Genomic DNA, 26878 nt, shown 5'->3' on the forward strand with positions numbered 1-26878 from the left:
ATTGAACATCATATGTGTGTAAAATGTACTGTACTATGGCCAAATGCAAATACTAGTTTTGTATTATAGATTATATTGTTGTACAGAGAAGTTTGATTTAATGTAAGTAAAAAAAGCTCATGTCTTCCTAATACAAAAGCATAACTTTCCATTACTTGCTTAAAAAAATCTGTGGCTCATTGCAGCCACAGACTAATGTGTTTTATTATCTGTACTAATATATCTTGACATGGAAAATATATAACAATGTAGCAGATATTTCCTCTGCTGTCTGTTTATTACTGTCACTGCACTGAAACAATGTATCAAAAAACTTTTATACTGTTTATATATATATTATATATTTAAATGTCTGGATGTGAGCAGGATCCTGAGGTATTGTTTTCAGCTTTCATCCAGAACCGAAATAAAATGTTTTGTTGTTACTCTGGAAACCGTGTTTTTTTCCCTCTCTCTCATACATAGACAGCGGTAAAATAAAAGCAGACTGTTTTCTGGGCTCGTGTTTGAGTTTGGTTAACAAACATGGCAGGTTAATTTTTATTTTTTTATTTTTTTTGTCTAATTCAAGGTCTAACTATCCCCCAAAAAAAGCTTCTCTCCCAGAAGACATTAAGCAGTATTATTGGCCAGTGAAGAAGCCATATATTCTTCTATGAGGGGAAATGGCATTGCCCTTGATGTGACAGAAGAGGATTGTGCGCCAGAGATGGAGGATTAGAGTTATGAGTTTGGCAAAGCCGGCCTGCGTTGGGTTCTGTAGTTTTATAGGGCATTTGCATCGGGTCTGTTCTTCCTCCAGGATATTAGTGCAGAAGAGCAGATTCACCTGCTGATATATGAAAGCATTGTGATTCTGGCAACGACAAGGACAAAATTATTTGCTCCAGGAGGATTGTTTGGAAAAACCCTCCAACTGAAGTCATTCTGTAAATGTTTTGTTTCTCTGAGAGTAATTGTAATATTCATTGTTACGGTGAAACGACTTTCCACATCCAAGACCGTATTAAACCTGTAGTGACACAAATAAATTAAATACAAAGTAAGCAGTAATTCAGATGAAAATACAGAGTATTATAGTACTAGCAGGGCTCGAAATTAACTTTTTTACTTGGTAGCACCGGTGCTCCCAACTTCAAATATTTAGGAGCACCAAAAAAATTTTAGGAGCACCAGAAAAAATTTATGAGCACCGACCAAAAATGAATGAGCACCGCTGCAAATTGTTTTTTAAGGGATTTATTGTATTTTAAAACAACATTAATAGGACTGACAAAACCCAGAAACAACTATCTAACTAATGCTGCGAAGACATTGATATTTGTGTGCAATAATTCCAAAATGAATGTCTAATAATTAGGCTATAGAATATTAATGATGATAAAAAATGACAATAATAGTAACAATGAATTCCATTTCTCATTATGATGCTGCCTTGAATGTGCATGAATGTAGGTTATCTGCTATAAAAAGTCTGTTACTTTATGAAAAATAATTGTATAGTTTGCATCAAACAAAAATGAAGCATTGCAGTAAGAAATATTTATTTTGTGCTGCTGTTTTTATATGCATGTCAATTTAATAAATAATATTTCTGCAACAAAACAAACAAAAGATTATAATAAATCATTCAAATCAATGATGAAAGCTGCAAAGCAGTCATCAGTAAATAAATAAAAAAATAATATACACCTCAAAAAAGAATAGACAAAAGAAAGTAGCCTAAGTAAAGTCTCACTTCTATCACTCTTTAAAAGTTTTGGTTTCAGTTTGTGTCAATTTAAAAGTTCAGTCTGAGATGATCTTCATTTTTCTGTGTTAGTGGAAAAGTAGGCGAGTCAGCTGACCCAATTTATGAGCAGGCAGAGCAGGATTCTTGCGCTAACCATCGGCGCAATACCGGTCTTTGTTATGAGCCGCAGTTTCAGTGTAAACCTAGTAAAGGCGAGCTTCTTTGGCGATGATGTGTTTAGTATTAGATTTGACTTTTAGCCGACATTTGCGCTGAACACGCAGTGAATGCAACGCATCGAGATTCGGGCACCTTCTCCAAGAAGCGCGTACTCGATTGATCTCAGCTGGCGGATCATTATCGACCACGTGACGTGTCATGATCGCTTTCATCTGCGCCTCAACTTTAGATGGGGTTTGCAAACCTGTGTGCTTTAAGTTTTTACTCTTCAGCCGTTTGCATTTCCCGTGGTCATAAAAGCTCCTTCCCTGTCATCTAACAGCAGAATACCTTGAGTGCATGACAGCTAATATGAACCAATATAGCGGCAGGGAAAAGCGATTCAGCACTCTTTTACAAAAAAATCAAAACAGGTCGCACTACAACCATTATCTGCAGTCGCACTAATGCGCCCAAATATATTATGAGGTCGCATAGATTAATTTTCGGGCGCATATGCGACCAAAATGGTCGCAATTTCGAGCCCTGACAAGATATGTCCAGATACGATAACGTGATCGGAAATAAGGCCCAATCATGCGGTTTCAGACTCGATCGGAATCGGATGTTACCTCCCGATCAGAACACATTAATAGTTATGAGGGGGCACAGAATTAGACCTCTTTCTTGACTTCACACAGAAACAGCAATGTGTGCGGCAAGACATCACTTTGTTGCAAAGACATTATTGGTTAAACGCTGGCAAAATAGAACATGGAAGCAACTTGAAGCAGAAAGCACGAGTATGTCTGCGGTCTGAAGGTATCATAAAGTTGATGACGACAACATTGCCATAGCAAACTGTGAGATATATAAACTTGGTATTGCCTGCTGGGTGTTTTAAGTTGAGGGGCAATTTGTTTTATATTAGATTTTTTTTAAATATTTACTGTTGCACTAAAGTCCAAAAGTGAAGAGTTGATGTTATTTATTACTCGATTGTTCAAGCTACCTCACAGAAGTGCTCTGCTTGTTAACAGAGTTGTTGAATGTTAAAATAAGGTGAATTAAAAAAAGGAACATCCTGGATCTGTTTCTTTGCTCTTCTTTATTCTTTTTTTATGAATTATAGAAGTATTGGATCAGGTTTTAGTATCGGCAGATACTCAAAATCAAATCAATCAGACTCTGAGGCAAAAAAACCTGACCGAAACATCCCTAATAAATACCACACCATATTGTAAAATAATAATAATAATCAAAAGTAATGCATTCAGAATTAAAGGCAGAGTTGAAAGCAAATAAGTTATACAAAAATGTGTTTTTTTTTTGTCCTATACGTGTGTGTATACACATAATCATTAATAAATAAATAAATTTATACATAAACTACTATTGATTATTATTACTTACCAATTTTTACTAATTCCTACAGATATAAACAGTGCAAAACAATTCACTGAGGCGATTGGTACATTTATAGCTGTGCATATGAGAGATCTTAATCGGTAGTGGAAATGTCCGGTTTTAAGAAAATGTTAAATGTAATAGAGCCCTTTTACATTATTACTTCATAAACCCATTTCAGTCAGATAATTCCTGCTTTCAGATCCACTGAAATGGCAGGTGACAGTCAAATCAAACAGATCTGTGCTGTCATACCGAACCGTTGTATCAAACTGAACCGTGATCGGTTCCAGCTGCAACCCAGTAATGGGAAACACCCATGCCACACTTATTCGCACACTCATGCACACCCGGAGAAAACCCGCGCCAACACCGGGAGAACATACCAACTCCACACAGAAATGCCAACTGGCCCAGCCGGGACTCGATCCAGCGACCTTCTTGCTGTGAGGTGACAGTGCTTATTATTATAATTATTTAAGCAAGATGAAGTTGTCCAAAATATTCATAGTCCTTATAATATATACATTTTTTCTTCAGAAGAAACTAAATATAATTGCCAAATTAAGTTTCCATGTTAAGTTTACCTTGATCTTTAAACTCTAACAGTTTTTAACCAAAGTTATACTACATTAGTTTTAAAGTTCTATTAAAATTTTTAATTTGAATACTATTTCATTTTATATAAGCTTTTAATGGAACCTTATTGTAAAGTGTGACTGTATTTTATATAAAATACAGTCACACTTTACAATAAGGTTACATTTGTTAATTTTAGTTAACATATACTACCACAATTTAAAAATCAACAATACTTGTACAGCATTTATAAACAGTTCAAACTTTAATAATATTTTATTTTATCCAAATTTTCTTGTGTTAAAATTAGTTAATGCACTGTGAGTTAACATGAACTAACAATGAATGCCGTTATTTTCATTAATTAGCTTTAAAAAAAAAGATGAATACTGTAATTAATGCATTGTTCATTGTTTATTCATGTTAGTAAATACATTAACTAATATTAACTACTACTTATTTTAAAGTGTTATCTAAAATACTTTAATCAATAAAAGTGTAGCAGAATATTATTGCAATATACAATCAATATCTCAATGAATTATTGTAAAAATTATTTAGAATAACAGAGGTCAGAATAACAATTTTCCATCGTTTTAATTGTTGGTGGAAAATTATTATTCCACCAAATATTATTATTTTTGAACTTATCTTCAAATTAAAACTGGTTTTGTGTTGTCCAAAATTTTAATATAAAAGTCTGAAAATTTGGCACATTTTGGTATTTTATGCAAAATAAAAACATTGCCAGAGAAAAACAAACAGCATAGTCAAGAAAGACTAATCAAAACCCTAGAGTCACATTGTTTTGAACAATATAAAAGACAACAGAATAAGCAGATCAAATAACCTCAAGCCTCAGTGCAATGAAAGGAAGAGTTTTTCCATGAGTGTATTTACTTCTGTTCCTCTTTGCAGTAAACACACAGGATGACAGACTTATTGAAATGCAGTTGATTTCACATTTAAGAGCAAACGTCATCCTCTTGTCAACCGAGGGGAAAATGAAAACCAGTCCAGCGTCAGAACAGAGGCCAGCAAAACAAAAAGAGGAATGAAACTTCATCAGGCAAAGGCTTGAAAGAGTGATTGTTTTTCTGAGAAACGCGTCATCATATATGCTAAACACAACACATTTTGTTACAGATTCTTGAACGGTCACCTTAAATAAAGTGACAGTCATTCTGAAATCTCCAGGAAATTTTCCTTTAAAAAGATTCCAGTTTCTGACAGGAATACGCATGCTTTTCTAAACATAAAATAATGATCTACTATCCATTTTCCAAAATCCAAAGCCTCTCTGACTAAATTCATTTAAATAAATAAATCACACAAATCCTGTTATATCAAGACCTTTTGAAAACTTAACATCTTTATCTATATATTACCTAAACTAAGGTAACACCATTTACATAACTGTGAGATGGGGATAGTTAAAGAGCCACTATTATGGGTTTTTATTCATTCGTTCATTTTCTTGTCGGCTTAGTCCCTTTATTAATCCGGGGTCGCCACAGCTGAATGTACCGCCAACTTATCCAGCACGTTTTTACGCAGCGGATGCCCTTCCAGCCGCAACCCATCTCTGGGAAACATCCACACACACTCATTCACACACACACTCATACACTACGGACAATTTAGTCTTCTCAATTTACTTGTATCGCATGTCTTTGGACTGTGGGGGAAACCGGAGCACCCAGAGGAAACCCACGCGAACGCAGGGAGAACATGCAAACCCCACACAAAAACGGCAACCAAATCTATACAAGATATATATCATAATACAAAACTAAGGGCAACATGGAGGCGCAGTGGGTAGCGCTCTCGCCTACCAGCAAGAAGGTCGCTAGTCCGAGCCTTGGCTAGGTCAGTTGGCAGTTCTGTGTGGAGTTTGCCTGTTCTCCCCATGTTCGCCTGGGAGTCCTCCAATTTCCCCTAAAACACCAAAGACATGCACTATAGGTGAATTGGGTAGGCTAAATTTAACATTAGGAATATTAGGAATATTTTATACATTTTATTGTTGTTTTTTCTATTTCTAAACATTAAAAAACTGTTATTCTTTGTTGTTTTTAATATTTCTATACATTGTATGGCATTATTAATTATTTATTTTGGCATATAATATTCGTTGTTGTTTTTTTTCTATTCATAGACATTAAATATTGTATATGTATAAATGTACTTAAATATATTTATATACATTATATATTTTTGTTGTTGTTTTTGATATTTATATACAGTGCACAGCATATATAAGTACGTCCCTCAGAAATCTATATTTTAAATTCATATTTTTTAATAGAAAGCTATACAATATTATATTTGTGCAAATACAGTAGTCAGTACTGAAGCTAAATCTAGCGCTTATCTAACAAAATAACTTGAAATAATGGTCCAAAAACTAGTACACCCAAATTTATGTTATAGAAAAATATTAAATACAAATTTAAAAAAGGAAAAATCAAGAGAAGCAAAAAAACAATAGAAATTTTTAGATTAAATTTTGTAGGTTGTAATTTTATTATTATTATTTTTTATTTTGCAATGTTTTGCTTGAATTTAATTGTATTATCTTTCAATTTCTAAATATGTTTGGTGACTAAAATATTATTTTAATAAATATATCTGTTTAATAAACCTGTTTTGTTTCAATGCACCAAAATACATAGCCTATATTCACTGAGAAATTGATGAATTGAAAAAATAATATTAGATTACCGATTACAAAGAAATATATATTATATATATTATATTTTATATATATATATATATATATATATATATATATATATATATATATATATATATATATATATATATATATATATATATTTCTATTTTCATAATTACAAACATTAAACCTGTTAAAATCTGTATCACCTGCTTTTGCATTTTAGTGTGTTCCGACAGTGATTTGACCACATCTCCACGTGCAGCAGATTCAGCACAGAGTGTAAATGAGGAAAAACTCCAGTCCTTCATGCTTCTGATCGCTACATGGCAGTTTAATCGTGAACATGATCTTCTCAATCCTTATGCCACATTTCATGTATTATTTAAACACTGTAGAGCTTTCGAAAGACAGGAGGAACGCGATGACGTTTCTCTTTGATTCCTGGCTGGATTTAATGTCTGCAAATATTATGGTTTGCATTTGGATCGCTTCTTTCAAAAGCCGGCCATGTTGGCTTTGGCTAATGTTGATTAACCTCAGAGACCTCAAAGTGTTGTGTCTGAATCATGTAGTCTACACTGATGCTAAACTCAGGCTTTTGCAATAAACTCTGTTGTCTGATACGCTTAACAATGTTATGAAAGTGGGAGTCTAATTCAGGGCTACGGCTTTGTTGTTTGGTGGAAGATGTTGACCTGTTTACTGCCTTTGCTTTTTAACAATAATCTTTCGGCCACACATTGAGACAGTAAAAAAAAAAAAAAAAACATTGTGCAAACATCTAAGTTACTGCTTAAAACATTCTCAACCCTTCCTGTAATGTTAATTTCATGCTGGCGATAAAGTACATCCAAGAGGTTGTTATCAATGGATTCGCTCTTCAGTGTTTGGACATTCAGTAGTGAAATTTAAACTACAATGAACTGAACTAAACTGAACTCTAAAACTGGACTGACACAGTGTCAATTTACTAGAACCTCTATGTAAAGCTGCATTGACACAATCTACAACGTAAAAGCGCTTTAGAAATAAAGATGAATTAAAAGAAATTATCGCATAACATCGGAGTTGCTATGCCAATTTTATGATGGGGGGGGGTACTGGATGTACTTTATCCCACTTATTACACGATTATTTGCCAAACATAACAATTGAACATAAGACATGGTCCGAGCCATAAAAGTTGAATAACGCAGTAAGTAGTCACAGCAAGAAGGTCGCTGGTTCGAGCCTCGGCTCAGTTGGCGTTTCTGTGTGGAGTTTGCATGTTCTCCCTGCGTTCGCATGGGTTTCCTCCGGTTGCTCCGGTTTCCCCCACAGTCTAAAGACATGCGGTACAGGTGAATTGGGTCGTCGAAATTGTCCGTAATGTATGAGTGTGTGTGTGTGTGAATTTGTGTGTGGATTTTTCCCAGAGATGGGTTGCGGCTGGAAGGGCATCCGCTGCAAAAAAAAAACTTGCTGGATAAGTTGGCGGTTCATTCTGCTGTGGTGACCCCGGATTAATACAGGGACTAAGCCAACAAGAAAATGAAATGAGAAACAGCCAATGTAGTATACAGCAGTGGTTCTCAATTAGTGGTCCGCGAATCAATTGGTACCGGGCTGCACAAGAAATCATTAATTATTTTCGTTTTATTTATTATCTGTGTCTGAACCATCTTTTTGATTTTGAAAAACGACTATATTTTCTTACTTACAAGTTACTTGAGCGCCAAAATGTAACCCACAAGCAGCAAAATGGGTAAGAAACAGACGTCTTTGGAAGGTTTTTTTTTAAGCGGAAAAGGCTCGGTGAAGAACCCATGAACTGCAAAAGAACAGATTGTCAACAAATCACAAATGACGAACGCCTTTTTAGGGGCCATTCGCATATTGTGTCTTTTCTAGAGTTTGCGCAAGTTTGTTATTTCCAATGGAGGTGACGTGACATGAACTGACCGATCGATCAGCTTCAGCTTGTATGGAATATACACATTTCGGTAGAACAAAACACCCAAACACTGCAATGCTTTGTAATTTCCTCCATAATATAACTTGTATCAGAGTGACAGAAAGGTTTCGTGAGCTTGTCATCCTCTGAGAAAAGCCTATAGCAACCTATGAACCCAAAATTGTAAAGCATCCATGGTGATAAAAAGGTTGGGGACCAATGGCATACAGTACACCAACCTGCACTTTATTCAGTCAAAAGTAGGTCACAACACAAAACAGTCAAAAACGTCAAACTGACAGAAACAAAACTGCATGAATAAATTATACTTAATGTATCGTTCATTAAAACATGGCACCAAACAGTCATGAACTGTTAATAAAAATAAATAAATAAACAAGACGTGACAGACAAGGAGATACATTTGAATATAGATGTAAGTATGGATGTGATTTGAAGTTTCCTGAATAAACTAATGTCATTAGTTTCAGCGGTTGTTATCTCGGGATAACAGACCTTGGAATGTCGCGACTGACCAATCTGAATTGAGTATCCCAGACAGCTGTGTAATAACAGGTTTCACCAAGTTAAATTAAAGACTTTTAAAGACATTTGTAAGACCATTATGAATAAAATTTAAGGATTTGTTTTCAAATACCTGCCCTATCAAAAAATGATTAAAAATGAATACCTTTAATAACACGATAAAAATAATTTAGATTGAATATTTTTAATTAGTTTTTTAAATATATTAATTCACAAACTCTACAACCCTTACCAAGAATAGAACAAATATAGCTGTCAATTACTTCAGTCTACAAATATTATTTTGAATACTGAAATAAAACAAAAATTAAAAATAACAAAAATATTAGTAATTTACTAGATACAAATAAATAATTCGATGGTAGAGCACTGGGTTAATTTACCCCAATGCAATACAAGAATTACATTCAAAAGGTTCGTAATTAACATACTATTCCTGACTCCAGCATATATCCACAAATGATATTAACAGGTCGAGTTTTGGTGTTACGTCACTTATCAGTCATTCTGCAGTCCTTTGGCTCTTGCACCCTAGACGTACTTCCTATTTCTGTAACCCCTCCCTGCATACCAGAACTGAACAATTACGTGCATCTTTATTTCACATATACTGAACAATTATGTGCATATATTTCACAACTTCTCCAAGCATCATGACAACTTGTGACATGTATAGACTGCAGTCTTGAACAAAGGCCCCCACCCTAGATTTATTCTTATTATGCTATTTCCATCTTGCCAGCATGTTCCTTCTAAAAAGTATGCAGCACAGTAAAAAAAAAGGAAGTGTGTCTGGTCAAGATGTGGTATAATGCAATAGAAAAGATTGATTAATCTGTTGTTAGTCTAAACATTTTTCTAATAAAAAATAAAGACAAAAAGTAATAAAAATAAATTCCTTTTTTCCAACACACTAAAAATTTAATAAAATAAAATGAAAAAAAAAAACTACTCAGGGTCGGCGGCATCGCAGCGCAACATGCTGACCTCTGGACCACAATGGCCCAGTTATGCTGGTGGGTTAAGACTCTTTTAACCACAGTATTACTTTCTATTGATAGCTTAATCTTATTCTCCCCATTTTAGATTTCTCCTGGTGCTCCCGATTAGCCAATCCGGGCCTGTCCCCTGCTGTAGTAGCTAATGAACAGATAGTGATTGCTTTTAAGAGATAACTACTGTATGTACTAGAAGCATGCCTATGGTGCCGATTTGGATTAGTCAATTAACTTAAGTTGCATGTTTTTGGATGGTGGGAGGAAACCGGGGAACCCGGGTGAACCTACATCTAGGAAAAGAGGGGGTGTAGGGATGAAAGGGGGGATTTTTTAAAACCAAGAAGGCTGTTATATGGAACTTAGGGTATTTACAGTGGCTTAGGAATCATCTGATTGATGAATCATAAATTGAATAAAGCGGGGCCGGCTGTGAGCATCATAACCCTGTGATCCTCTTGAAATTAGTTTATAAATAAACTTTACTAAAATAGGTGAAAAAGGGCTATAAAACCAAATTTTCTCCCATTTTTATGGGCACATAAAGCTCAGTTTGGGTAATCAAACAGTTAACAGCAACCACCAATTTCTATAGTAGGGATAAAAAACAAAAACAAATGCTGGATTATTTTTTCTAGCATTCTTCTAAATATCTACTCTTCTGTTCAACTCATACAGATTTGGAACCACTTGAGGGTGTGTAAATGATGAAAGAATTTTCATTTCTGGGTCAACTATTCCTTTAATCCCCTCAAAAACGTCAAGCAATTACTTGAAAGCTGACCAAAACTATCAATGTTTCAAACTATTATAACCATCTCAATGTGTTTCACAAATGCCCGAACAAATCAACTGAGATCAAAGAGTAGAAGCAAAAGTCCAGAAGATTTAATTCTTTAATCCATCATGGCCAAGTGTCCTCAAGTGGTTCATTTATGAGAATCTGCCATTTTCGGTTTGGCTTGTTTGCTATGCGAGGAATGCCAATGGCAGCAAACAATGGCAGTCAGTGATGTCCAGACCTCCCAAACTGAGTGCACTGTTCCTACATCTAAAATGCGAGCTATCAGCACCAATTTTTAATCCCATTCTCTTCAACGTCTAAGTGCTTCATTCTTTCTCGAGCCCATCAATAGTTTATCAGCACGGCACAGAATTGAAGCAGAAGAACAGCAAGACGGAACTGGCCAGAAGATGAATAATAGATTTGATTCATGCCTCCATCAGACCTCAGCAAATACAGTATAATGCAAAAAACAGACCCCAAAAGCACATCCATATGCTCTTTAAACATTTAATATAATAACATGGGCATTAATGTGGGAGCTGGTATTCCCTAACAGATTGTTTTCAATGGAATTAAATGGATTTGAAGATATTATTCACATACGTCTGGCCATGTGCTGAATTTTTTTCTCTAAAGTTGGCTCACTGGGGAAAAAACATGTATTACATAAAATATTGTTTTTGCTTAAGTCCTAAAGCATAATAGGGATTAACGCATCTGTTAAATGAATAAATGTGAATGTAAAATGCACACCAGCTACATAAAGTGCAAGTAAAAAATATGGTCCACTGCAAATTGTTGCAAACAATTTATATAAGCTGAATTTAATCAAATAAATTAACTTGTAACTTAATTAAACTATAGACTAACCATGTTCTGTACACCACCTTTCGCTATTCAGCATATACTCAAACGACCATTCCTCCTTCATTGAAAGCCAGATGAGCATGTTTGTGTGATCATTCTCTGGGTGAATACCTTTTGCGCTTGGATGTCTTTTGGACCAATAGTTTTTGAGAAAAGACGCGAAAGGTATGCAAGTGTACGAAAGATGATAGGTATTAACTGTGTTACGCGCAGGATTAGAATAGTGTCCCATACAGGGCGCATGACTTCAGTTTACTGGCAAAAATGGATATTGTTTTAGGCCTTATTAAAAAACAATGTCAGAACATACTATTGTTGTGTTTAACTTAAAGTTAATGTTTTTTTTTTTGTTTGTTTGTTTGTTTTTTATGAAAGTTTGAAATTAAATACCGTTACAATCAATTAATTTGTATATCATGTGTAGTGATAATTGGATATCAAATATTAAAATCTATATTTTGGTACTGATATTGATATTTTAGCTTCACACAGGTAACAAAAAAGTAAACAAGGTAACTAAATTACTAAATCTACAATAAATAAAGTGTATAGGCAAGTGATGAAGGTGGTTAAGTTAAGGTGAGGTAAACCTTAATGTACAATAACCAAGAGCTGAGGAAGCTGAGTACTAGTATCTTGAAAAATATGTAGTAGAATATGTAATATTATGTACTATCAAAATGGCAAAGATAAAATTAATCAATTATTAGATATTAATTATTAAAACCATTATGTTTATAAATGTTTTGAAAAAAATATTTCTGATAAACAGAAATTGGGGGAAAAATTATTCAGGGGGCTAATAATGTCCAGTAAATAAATAATAAATTCTCTATTGTACCCTGTATGCTCTTATTTTGAATTTAATTAAATGTCCACATTTTTTTAAAGCACCATTGGGATGATAATAATTGTGAAAACAGCTCTATAGCGACATACTGACTGGAAAAGACATAAAAATCACCCCTGACCTGAGGGAGATGTCTTTCAATGTAGTGTCTGGTTCCTCATCTACCATGCTGGCTGTTTGCCTAGTAATGTCCAGAGGAAGACACCTGGGTAAACAGGTATGTCAGTGGTCTGGGCGCTATGTTCTTCAAGCACTGAACCATGAGACCCATGGCCCAGTGCCGCCCGCCATACCCTTCACCCTTTTAACCCAAGGCCGAGCCTTTGGAATCTAATGTTGCATTCAAAGATAACAAACACACTGCGACCGCACATCTCCGCATACTAGGACTGTTTGCTTTCCTCTCCCAGATTAGATCTCAATTTAGTTTTCTCCTTTCATTCCCTTCTTTATCTATTTATCTCATGGGCCGAATGTCTAAAATATGTCCTGAAAACCCAATTGAGCAGTAATGGCCTCAGGTAACCTGTGTGCCCAATGCTGTCTGCTTTTTATACACCTGCTGTTTGTGTTTGCTTTGGAGATGCTGAGGCATTGAATAAACATTCAAACTACTCGGTGCATGAATGCATACATTTGTCTTATTTCAAATTGATGCTTTAGTTAGAATAATCAAAAATAAACATGTTCCCATAATATCTTTTCCAGCTGATGTTACTGAAGGTACTTCATGACCTGTAGCTGTGATGCATGTCATTCAAACAATTTAAGGTTGGTAAGATTTTATGCACTGTAAAATGTGAGTAGTTACTTTAAATACACCTGACAAAAGTAGTTTCATCTATACAAGTTTTAGGAACAACAAGTAATAACTTCTAGATGATCATTTGTATCAGAAGTGGCTTATAATAAAGGCAAAGGCCTCTAGATACACTTATAAATTAAATTTATATATATATAAATTTATATATATATATATATAAATTTATATATATATATATATAAATTTATAATAAAATAATTTATCACAAAATCAGTCTCTTTTATTGCGAAAAATCACAAAAAAATATCGTGAAAAACTAGGGGGTCTGATTATTGTTCAATAAATGTAAAGTTATAAGGTGCTGCTTTTTTGCTTTATATACTATATATATATGCTTTATATATATATATATATATTTATTTATATATATATATTTATTTATTTATATATTTATATATATATATATATATTTATATATATATATATATATATATATTTATATATATATATATATATATATATATATATATATATATATATATATATATATATATATATATATATTTATATATATATATATATATATATAAATATATATATATATATATATATATATATATATATATATATATATATATATATATATATATATATTTTATATATATATATATATATATATATATATATATATATATATATATATATATATATATATATATATATATTTATATATATATATATATATATTTATATATATATATATATATATATATATATATATATTTATTTATATATATATATATATATATATATATATATATATATATATATATATATATATATATATATATATATATATAAATTTATAATAAAATAATTTATCACAAAATCAGTCTCTTTTATTGCGAAAAATCACAAAAAAATATCGTGAAAAACTAGGGGGTCTGATTATTGTTCAATAAATGTAAAGTTATAAGGTGCTGCTTTTTTGCTTTATATACTATATATATATGCTTTATATAAATATATATATATTTATTTATATATATATATATTTATTTATTTATATATTTATATATATATATATATATATATATATATATATATATATATATATTTATTTATATATATATATATATATATATATATATATATATATATATATATATATATATATATATATATATATATATATATATTTATTTATATATATATATATATATATATATTTATATATATTTATATATATATATATATATATATATATATATATATATATATATATTTATTTATTTATATATATATATATATATATATATATATATAAATATATATAAATATATATATATATATATATATATATAAATAAATATATATATATATATATATATATATATATATATATATATATATATATATATATATAAATAAATATATATATATATATATATATATATATATATATATATATATATATATTTATATATATATATATATATATATATATATTTATATATATATATATATATATATATATATATATATATATTTATATATATATATATATATATATATATATATATTTATATATATATATATATATATATATATATATATATATATATATATATATATATATATATATAAATTTATAATAAAATAATTTATCACAAAATCAGTCTCTTTTATTGCGAAAAATCACAAAAAAATATCGTGAAAAACTAGGGGGTCTGATTATTGTTCAATAAATGTAAAGTTATAAGGTGTTGCTTTTTTGCTTTATATACTGGCATATTTCTGCTTCAAATAAAATAAAAAAAAACAATGAGCTATAATAGTATATCACAACATGACATAATAATTTCATTTATACTTTGAAGTGGAAAAAAACAAGGCATAAACCGATACAGAAAAAGATCTTCACTTTATTTTACACATGAAACCAAAATTATAGTGAATTCTGCAAAATAGGAGCAACTTTTCATTCAAAAACTGAAAGACTTAATCAAACCTGTTTTAAATTGTCATATTTTCAACACTTTTGTGCTTTTTTCCTGTATAAACCATCATCCTCATCAACATTGGGTGCAGTTCATCATATAATCTGACCAGCTTTGCCATTCCTGTTGAAAACATCAGTGTATTTTGTGTTCTGCATGCTGATTTGCCCACCAAGCTTCTTACCATTACCAGCATTTTTCTAAAAAATCATGCTTAAACAGCTTTACTGGACAGTCTCGTATTGGTGTTTTCAATAGAAATTGCTACGCCATAAAACATAAGGACAGATCATAGTTTCACATCTCGCTTTCACATGACATGCATTTATGGAGAATCTACACTGCGCCTTTTCCTGTAGCCATGACATGGAGGCACTGTAAGCCTGATTTCATGTGCTCTTTAACTACATGTGCCGTTAAAAATAATCATAGGTGGCATCTGTCAGCTCTTGTGAGATCTGACATTTTTCCCGAAGCAGTCGGCACACTTTCTCTTCACGTTTCGCTTGAGTCATGACATGGAAAATTAGAAGAGTGTATTAAAATAAAGAGAATCTACTCCTCCCGAGAGACTGAAGGGTCTTTAGCCAATGCACACATCATGAGTCGGTTCAGAAGTTATTTAACACCTCCTTCACAGACCATAGAGGATTCATATCGAATAGTGTCCGAGCGACTGTTCGGTCCAGTTATGACAACACACGAGTTTTTAAACAAAAATGAAATGTATGTGGACTTGAAACTGTGTAGCAGCACAGATGCATTAAAATTGAAATGACTGCTTATACAGTGTTGTTAGTCAAGGGCGTTCTGTAAAAAATAACAATATGTATATCAAAAGCTAATGACTACGCAAACCAAGCTAGTGATGCATTTTAAATGAGCCACACAAGGTTCATTAAACTTTGGTGAATAATCTGCATAGCAAACTATTTCCGATAATTAGGGTTGAAAAGGTGATGTTAAATAAATTCATAGCAAAATAAGTGTAAAAATGAATAAATCAACATCATGTAATGATTACCAAGTCCATTTTACAATACAGGGAAACTCAAAAGCCATCACCATGAATAATGGTATAAAAATGTTCCCAAGGCGACACGGTGGCTCAGTGGTTAGCACTGTCGCCTCTCAGCAAGAAGGTCGCTGGTTCGATTCCCGTCTGGGTCAGTTGGCATTTCTGTATGGAGTTTGCATGTTCTCCCTGTGTTCACGTGGGTTTCTTCCGGATGTTCTGCTTTCCCCACAAGTCCAAAGACATGCGCAATAGGTGAATTGAAAAAACGAAATTGGCCGTAGTGTATGTGTGTGAATGAGTGTGTTTTGGATGTTTCCCAGTACTGGGTTGCAGCTGGAAGGGCATCCACTTTGTAAAGCATATGCTGGATAAATTGGTGGTTCATTCCGCTGTGGCTATCCCTGATAAATAAAGGGACTAAGCCGAAAGAAAATTAATTAAACATGTTCACAAAACTTTACAAACAAAAATATGTAATTACATATGCTATTGGGCGGTGCAGTAGGTAGCGCTGTCACCTCACAGCAAGAAGATCACCGGTTCCAGCCTCGACTGGATCAGTTGGCGTTTCGGTGTGGAGTTTGCATGTTCTTCCCGTGTTCGTGTGGGTTTCCTCCAGGTGCTCCGGTTTCCTACACAGTCCAAAGACTAGTGGTATAGGTGATTTGGGTAAGCTAAATTGTCCGTAGTGTATGAGTTTGAATGAGAGTGTATGGGTGTTTCCCAGTAATGGATTGCAGCTGGAAGGGCATCCGCTGCGTAAAATATATGCTGGATAAGTTGTCGGTTTATTATGCTATCAAGAGATTTTTTTCACGTCAAATGAATTAAGAAGATTTTATGGACTACACTTTTAATTGATTAAAATATGGTGGTTGTTGGAAGTTTTTTTGTTTGTTTTTTTACTTTTTTTCGTTACAGACTCGCAGGTAAAAAAAATTAATTAATTAAAAATAAACATGATGGTAAATTATAAATTTCCTGATTATATGAACTTTTGGTTTCAATAGCCTCTTATTTTCCCCCACTGAAGTTTTTATTTGACTTGTAACGCTGCACAAAATTTGTAGGTGGGTGGTTTTTTTTTCTTCTTTTTATTTTACATTGCCAATGGACTTTTTTTTTACTTTAGTAGAAAATATCACTTTACAGAAAATTACTGTATAGAAGTTTTAAATATTATCAGCCAGATAAAAGCACAGAGTGAAAACTTCAGGAACTAATCAACAGCCAATGCGCAAAATTAAAGAACATACATGCAGCAGCATATTTCTAGAATGACCAATGCGGTATATCAGGACAAGGCTATTTAGATCACAAACCATCAAAATCAGTGCAATTTAATAACAATACATGTAAAAAATGGGGCTAAATAACCCTTTAACTACCCCACCATTAAAAAAAAATCTTTGGATTGCATTTCTTTACTCCTAATGTCGCTAGTTAACACACTCAGTGCATTTTTTTTTAAAACATCCCATAATTTCTAAAATACCAACCTCTACCAAATGGTTGATATGTCGGTTTATAGTAAAAGTACCGGGCTTAATATATACTATGAAAAATATATTTTGAATACTAAATCACCTTTTTTGAAGTATGCCATAAAATATGTCAGATTCTCATTTAACGTGCTTTGTTTTGTTTTCTTTTTACAATAAAATCTAAATCAAGTGTAGTAGTGCAACAGGATTATGTTTGTAAACCAAGATTGCTGTGTGTGTAAGCCATAATTTAAATGACTTTAACAGTCATTATTTAAAACAGTAAAAACATTGTCAACCATTTGGTAGAGCAGCAGTTAAAGGGATAAGTAGCCAGTCAACTTAATACTATGAACCATACTAAACAGTGTTGCATGATTCACAGGTTAAAGGTTAGCTATAAAATAAATGATGCGAGCTGGTAGTAAATTTGGGCCAACTTGAAAGTGTAAAGTATTTTTGTTGTGCTCAAGTAAATAATTAAATAATACATAAACTACCAAATCAACACTCATAATGCAAGTAAAACCTTGACATATTTCTATTGTACACTCCAAAAATTATAGATTACTTATTGGCACCTACTGTATGGCTCTATTAAGAACCTTCAATTGAACCTCAGTAGAGCCTGTTTATTCCAAAAGTTCTTTGATTTTTTTTCAGTATATATATATATATATATATATATATATATATATATATATATATATATATATATATATATATATATATATATATATGAGTATATTATATTTCAACATATATTATACTCAACATATATGAGTACAGCCCTCACAAATCTCTAATTTAAATTAATATTTTATTTTAACAGGAAGCTTTACAATATTATATTTGTAATATACACTCTCAGAAATAAAGGTACGCATGCTGTCACTGGGGTGGTACCTTTAAAAAAATTTTTTTTTAAAAGAGCAAAATTCAAGAGAAACAAAAAAAATGTAGTTTGTATTTTTTTTCAATATTTCGCATGAATTTAAAGTGTATTATCTTTCTATTTCTATAGATGTTCAGTGACTATAATATTATTTTAATAAAAACATCAATTCAATAAATTTGTTTTGCTTAAAGGCACCAAAATAAGACCTATATTCACAGAGAAATGGATAAAAATATTAATTTTCAAAACGGGGTGTACTCATTTATGTTGAGCACTGTATATATACACATTTTAGGCCTTCACAGACAGTGCTCAGAATCAGAATCGGGACGTAGATGAATTAGGACATGCAAGTAATTTTTTTTTTACAGTATATGTGCCTCGGAACATAAAGAGGGGAAAGAAAAAATTGAGGGGGAAAAAGACATTGACTACGTTTACATGGACATCAGAAATCAAATTATTTGTCTTAATCAGAATAAGACAGTAATATGATGAAGGTGTTTACATGAGTTGCTTTTGATCATGTTTCTTTCATGATTCCGTTTTACATGTTAAAACACACAGATCGATTAACGTCATTGCGTCACCACACTATCCACATTTCCTCTGGAGTTTCATGTGATTTCGGGTGTTTTAATTTTTTTATGTGTAAACTTTAACTGCATGCCCCGCATGACAAATGAGATATTGGATGCACGTATAAAAATGACTGTTGAAAGTGTTGTTTTAACAGAATTTAGATACTACTACTACATGCCGAATGAAAAAAAAAAAACTGATTTGGTAGGTGCAGAACAGCCGGTATGTATGGAATATCCTGTCAAAAAATGTGACGAAAATCCTACACGACGGTAATAGTTTGTTCAACACTTCAATAATGCAACTACAATCGGCATACTCTGCATGTCTTAATCCGATTTCTGCTTAGTTCAATTATGACTGGATTAACGTGGTAGACTCTTAATCAGACTATTGTCTTAATTATATTAAAATCAGATTATTGGTAGCCATGTAAACATTCTCATTGATATTTAACATCAATCTGTTCAGACTTACCTATAGTCTGGGACTATGCTTAAGCTTGTCTGTGAAACAAGGTGTTAGTGTACTAACGCAAACCTGAATTGGTCCATAACAGCATGATTAAGTCAAAATAAGAGTCTTCCCTAATCATAAGATCTAGTTCTATGTGTTATGCAGCTAAACTGCTTTGAAGTCCTAAGTGTGTAAATCCGAATAACAATTTTCTAAATGAAACTGTGCTTTGCAACACTCATCCATGCCAAAAAGCATGCACCAATCCCAAAGGGCAGTCGTGAGTAGTGGTGAGGGTCAAAAGTGTATAGTACAAATCTCTAGTGAATTTATTATTCACAGCACAAGGAATGTAACCTTGCATGAAACAGATGGCTGGGCATATGCTCCCCTTAAAAAACCTGCTAACATTCTGCTGCTGATATGAGACTGAATGCGTAAGAACTCTGCTTATGAGCCTGCAACACGCTGGGACATGGCCTTTTACAAAGATCATAACAATTACAATCTTCTCCCGCATCATAGTCAATGAATATGAAGGTCAGTGAGTTTTCCTCAGTCTAAATGGAGTGGGAATAGTTACTCAGTCCTAAAAACAGTGATCTTTTGTGGTTCCCAACTGGATAGCGAAGCATTATTTATACAGGTCTGTTAGTGACAACATTGCAGGAGCGACAGGTCCATGGAGAGTTCATTTTACAGCTGACTCCCAAACACCTCAGTGCGAAAAAGAAAGGAAAGCAGAAAACCGGAGAGCAAGCAGGGTGGCAGAGATGTCTGGACAGGGGAAGAGCTGCCCTTCATGGCCCCAAGCAAGCAGTAAAGACAGCGAGGAAAGTTAGTACAAGAGGCCAAAGACAGGAAACCAAGAGTTTGGAGGCTGAGGATCTGTTTCCTCCAAAATAAGCCACCTGAGCTGCAGAAAAATAAGGAAGGGAAAAGAAGCAAACTGCACTGTAAACACAGATTTTTCCAACTTGATTATATAGTATTATATAGTCCATTATTTGTGACCAAGGACAACAAAACCAGTGTTACACCTGGTCCTAACAACAGCGTGATGTGACGCCATGACAATTTCACATTTTAGACAATTTATAATTTAAAAATGCTTACTATTTCCGCAGAGCTGCAACAGAACAACAGCATACACTACTATAACAATGATCTCTTTAGGTACAGATTATGTGCTTTATTCAGCGTCAGATGCTACCATTTTGAGTTGAAATACCATTTTACATGACATGTATTGCCATACTGCTGAAAGCAGCAGCAGATAATTCACCTCAGATCTTGAAAATGAAATAACTAGCAGACAGTTTGAGAGAAATAAGGGCATCAAATAAAACAAAATCAGTCACTTAGTAGCCTATTAATAATGTTAAAGAGTTTTAATTTGTATAGAGTAAAAGCCTTTACTAGACACTGGTATTTAAATCTTACTGTATGTCATGTCAAGTCAAGCCAAATTGCTTGTCGCTGAAATCTTGTCGCGTTGCGTCTTGTTAGGACACTTAGTTACTGTGTGTTGATTGGAAACCTTTGGCATTAGCCAAATGAACATTGTATGGGACAAAATGATCTCTTTTTAAATGACAAAAATCATCAGAATATTAACTAAAAATCATGCAACATTCCTACTAGGGCTACACAATATATAGTTTCAGCATCGTTATCACAATGTGATCAATCACAATAGTCACATCGCAGGGTATGGAAGGAGTCTGTCGTATATGTATCATTTTCATGTTTTTTGTGTTTGTTTGTTTTAGGCCTGTGACTGTATAATGATTTTAATAGCATCCTGGCATAAGAAATTGGACCATTTGTAAGTTACTGTTAGATTCTAAAAACATTTTTTTTTTTTTGCATTGATCTGCGCTTGTAGATGCATTATTACATTTAATGCTCATGCATTTTTCTTCAGAATTATCCCAAGCAGTCTAAAATTATATTTTATTTCCAAATAGAGATATTCAAGTCACATGTTAACGTTATATTCAAATCGCAGAATAACAAAAAATGTAAATGTTTGATTTTCCCAATATTGTGCAGCCCAAATTCCTACGACAAATATATTAAAACTCTTTTTTTGCTTAGTAATATACCTTGCTAAGAACTTAATTTGGGCAACTTTAAGAGATTTTAATATTTGTCAGATTCCAGATATTATCCTAACAAAACATACATCAGTGGAAATATTAATTACGTAGCTTTCAGATAACACATAATACTTAATAACCTATACTGCTTTTGTGATCCAGTAGATTGTTTGGGGGAAAATACTTCTTTAAACTTTCTGCTTATGATAATTTTGTTGATTTCAATGTGACGTCACTTATACTTTGTAATCAATCTGCTGTGAAATTTTCAGTGCAGTCACTAACTTCAAATTTGTTGTAAAAAATGAAAATAAAGATACACTACCCAGACTAAAAAGGTAGCTGTTTGGATTAAAAGTTAAAGTTAATACCTAAGAGTCTATGATTGCAATGATTAAAGTCTTTCTTTTCTTCCTGTACATTTGGCAACAATTCCTTTAACCCTAACAGATGCAAAACACAGCTTTTATTTTTTTACAACAACCATCTTAGAAGATAAAAATGTATTTATGTCATGGCTATATTTTAGGATGACGAGGCCAAGGTCCTTTGGGCTCAAATTTTGACACATTAATTGATCCCTAATTTACCTAAACTACACTATTTACTATGGGATGTGCAAGATAGACAGTGGTTCTCCTCAGGGTTAGATGGTGGGGCTGTTCCAATTGTCAATACAAGATCTGATCAAGAATTTATGCAACACTTGATGAAAATTAAATCTGACATTGCATATGGTTGCTGAAACAAAACCATGATGAATAAACACATGGTAACAGTAAAGATGGTCTGTCTCTGAACCTGAGGCGAAACACTCAATCAAGTCTACTCTAGCACAATCCAAAGACATTCAGTGCTGTTCAGATAAATTGGTGGCTAATTTATGTGTGAAAATGAAGACATTTCTCACTATTTGAGCTTGGCATCATCATCCTGGAATATGGTCATGGAAAAAGTCTTTCCACATTATTGTTTGAATAATAAAATAGGCCATCAGATAGGTTTAAAGCCAACATATAAAAAGCCAGATACATATTAAATCACTGCAATAAAAGTCCAAGAATACAGAGTCATACAAAGAGTTTACATAAGAATGTCTGGGAAGCAACTCATAATACAATCACTGACTTGATGACTTCAGTATATTGACAAATCCGAACAAAGGATTAAGACATCACCAAAATGTCATAGTCAAGACCACAGTAAATAATGTAACTAACTAAACACAGCTTGCCAAAGCAATGACAAAGATTTAAAAGAAACCTTGACGTGCTTCTATTGTACTTAAATCTACAAAAGTCTATGTTGGAGAAATAAACTTGGTGAAATGAAACTAAAAATTACATTTGGCAAAGGAAATGCATGGTCTTGGAAGTGAGAAAAAACTTTCAATATTAAATACTGCTAGAACACAGTTTTCTACATTATTTGATATCTCATGGCCATGGTAAACCAATTAAGATGAAATTACACCTTAAGCCTAGTTCACACTACAGGATTTTAAACATCAGCAGATCCCTGTGCTGTTCACACTACATGACTTGACTTTGTGTCTTTTAATCTCTGAGGTGTTCACACTATGCAACCCTCCGTGAACGATCCACAAGAGGGGGGTCACACACTACATGATCTGACAACAACTCATTCCCCATCAGCTCATTCAAGCTACCAAACCACAGCCAATGAAAATTTGAGGGAGGAGTCGTCAGAAAAAGCTGAACACTATTGGCTGCTTGTGTGCTGATGACATCACTGTCAGTGTTTCAAGCTTTGGAGAAAGCATTTAAAAACATCGTCTAATCAGCTGATTTATCAGCGGATTAATCACTCATTTGCAAGGTTCCAGTGGATAGATACACAGAGAGTTTTTAATTTTTGTAATTTTATAACTCTTTGAAATAAAACTAACATATTTATAACACCCTGCCGTTTTCTAACTATCAGTGTATTTCTTTCTGACATTGTTATTTTTTTTATTACAAAACAGTAAAGAACTGAGCATTTCTGCCTTAAATTACCATATTGGTCAAAATGACTGCATGCATGTCTGATACTTTTCGCTGTGACTTTAAATATGTGTGCATTTTCTTGCCTGGCAACTTCCTGCTAACATAAACAAAACTTTCTGATGGCAAAAACATCAATTTACTTCAGATATCTTTCAAAACAGCATATTCTATGCTGTTAAATAGCTCCTGTTTGAAAGTGAAAATGAAAGCTAAGACCTTTAAGTGTTTTAGTATCTTAACTACATATTTATAGGCTGTATTACCAAAAAATATTATATTTTTAGGGTAATAGTGTCATTAAATATGATGCCAAACATTCAAAGCTTAATTTTAATATCTCAATAATAGCTTTGAATGTAAATATGTTGTGACAGTATGGCGTTTTATATGAGAACGGTCAGAATGAGCAGTATGGTAATTCTAATAGTTACAGAATTCTAGTTCCACTGTTAATATATCCTCCTCTCATGTCTGTGCTAACGCAGAATGAAGCCAGTGCTTTGATGCCCATTCTGACCAATCACAGATGTTTCTGCTGAGCTCCTGACACACAGGCATTCAGCTCATGCTGATCTGCTCTCTCATTGGCGGCAGCTCGTTACTACATCCGACCACACGTGGGGTTGAGTCGGCCGACTGCTCTGGAATATTTAGCATGCTGAATGTTGGATTTCCGTCTGCGAGGTGTCGGCGACTCGTCAGTGAGCCTCGTTGATGCGTTGTTCAGTAGTTCACACATAAAGAGCGGCGAGCGCCGTGCACCCGCAGATTTCTTCCCGATCACAGCCCGATCTGTCGGCGAGCTCGTTAACTTCCAAATCGGGCTCAAATCAGGCTTAAAATCCTTTAGTGTGAACTAGGCATTACGAAAACAGCAATCCAAATAAAATTGGACAAAAGACCAAATAAAACTGTGACATACTTCTGTTCTAGTTCTTTAACAAAAGAACAGTACATGGCATTTTTTAAAGGTGCTGTTTGCAAGTTTCTGACTCTTCTAAAGTCTAAAAATACCATAATATGTTTGCAGATATGTAAGAAACATGCAAAGTGAACATTGTAACTGAAAAACAATGCTGAAGTCAGATATTCTGCTTTGAAAATGTGCGTTACGTGCCGGAACTGGTATCTTTGTTTTGGTTCTTTTTAACCTGCCCAATGCCAGTTTAGCCAATCATATTTCAGCACCCCGGGTTGCCTTGGTGGAAAACTGCATATTTGATTCATTCATTCATTCATTAAGGATTTTAAAGTATGCGCCCACGACTGAAATGTGACCTCTGGTGGACTGTAGCAGACTACAAAATGATACGCAGATTCACAGTTCCACATGAGGTGGTTATTAATCAGCAAATAATATAAATATTACAAATGTAAACATTAGGTAAGCAGGTTACATTGTAACCTAACAACACGCTACCTGTAACCTGACAAGATTTGCAGTGATAAGCTATTTAGTTGTTTGCATTAGAAACAAAATGATAGAGATGTAAATACAGCCATTCAGAAGCACAGAATATGTGGACTTACTGCACCTCCAGCGAAATGCTAAGGTTTACAATATAATTAATACATATTAAATCTCTTTAAGATTCTTAAATGTACATGCTAAATCACTGATATGTGTTAGCTTACACTGAGTCACAGTTCAATTTCAAACTGTTTATTTTATTTTGAAGATCTGAGGTGAACTACCTGCTGCTGCTTTCAGTATATGGCAATAATGTCATGTAAAATGGCATTCAAACTCACATTATTGGCATTTAACACTGACTAAAGCATAAAAGGCATACCTGAGGTGATCATAGTTTATCCTGTTGTTCACCTGTGAGAACTAGAAGCTGTTTCTAAAATAGAAATTTCAGGTGTCGTTGCTTTTAGTTAGAAAATGGTTCAAATCAGCCTTTGGACTCGATAGTCAGGCACAAGCCTGTTGGTGTCATCAAACTGGCAACCTGCCCTTGCGTGGAACTGTCAGAGGAGGAGCGACTGTTTTGATCCAGGAGTGCAATACCTAGTTCAACCACAGGGTGTCAAACTTAAATACTGCACCTTTGAATACAAAAATTAATTCTAAAAATAATTTCCAGTGTTATAGCTTTAGAAAATTGGGTCAAATGATAAGAAAAATATTAGACAGTTCTTAATTATATTTAAGCTGCTAATTTAAAAATCACATTTTATTGAAAATTTAAATGAAAAATGTTTTGATTTTATATTAAAAACCTTGTTTGTGTCTTTGAAAATCTAAACACGGTTTCAGATATGAAGGAAAATAAATAACAGTTGGTATCTTTTTGCATGTTCAACTAACTACTAACAATGCCTCAAAGCTCAAAAGTCAAACTCTACTCATGTGAAATGTGAGAAAACAGCATTTCCCAGGGGTGTCTTCTTGTATCAATCCACCCTTATGTCCTGACTTCAGTCTCAACTCACCTACACATGCAGTCCCTTCGTCATTAGGCTCATATCCCTGGTTACACCTCTTGTTTGCACGACACTTGAAGCTCCCATAGGTGTTGGTGCAGACGGGTCGCTCTGAGGGACAGACGGATGGGAACTGTGTGCACTCGTCTTGGTCTGGGGAATGAAGAGGAGTGGAACAAACATCTCACAAATAGCCATGAATACACTGCAACATTTTAAGAGTGTCAGCCACATTTATTCGATGAGTGAATGTTTCAATATTTCAATGAATTAGAGTATGGAAGATGGTGTATTAAGTCACTCCTATTAACACAAACTTATAATTACTGACAGCTTCTGTTCCAAAAGTTGCTTTACTCTCTGCATAAACTCACCTTCCTGTGATTATGCCTTTCTTTAATTAGTTGAATTATATGTGTATATTATAAAATTTGCAGCTTGTGTTTGAAATGAGGTAACAAACATTGCTGAGATTTTGATGCACATTTATGCACTGTGTCATATCTCTCAGCTCTTAATGTGATTATTCTTGAGTAAAAGAACACTAGTAAACTTTATCGGCCTGTGTTTTTCATATACATTATACCCACAAAATCCAACT

The 26878-nt window shown here is 33.3% G+C and overlaps 1 protein-coding gene across 20 annotated transcripts in view; it reads right to left on the minus strand.

The window, feature by feature from the left end:
• The window catches only part of crtac1b (cartilage acidic protein 1b), a 200994-nt gene that overhangs the window by 113749 nt on the left and 60367 nt on the right, over positions 1 to 26878 (minus strand). For 11 of the 20 annotated variants that reach the window (XR_012388861.1, XR_012388864.1, XR_012388870.1 and 8 more), the window contains exon 14: positions 26287 to 26430. Coding sequence is in view for 7 of the 20 variants with exons in the window: in XM_017358848.4 (XP_017214337.1) it covers positions 20537 to 20652; positions 26287 to 26430 (260 nt within the window). In the remaining 13 variants the exon portion in view is untranslated. Of the gene's footprint in view, positions 1 to 5712; positions 5816 to 15203; positions 16949 to 18604; positions 20653 to 26286; positions 26431 to 26878 lie in introns of those variants that run through there. The other 9 variants (XM_068213109.2, XM_073920261.1, XM_073920263.1 and 6 more) reach the window with 4 other exon arrangements.

Source organism: Danio rerio, chromosome 13 (assembly GCF_049306965.1).
Source record: "Danio rerio strain Tuebingen ecotype United States chromosome 13, GRCz12tu, whole genome shotgun sequence".
Taxonomy (NCBI): domain Eukaryota; kingdom Metazoa; phylum Chordata; class Actinopteri; order Cypriniformes; family Danionidae; genus Danio; species Danio rerio.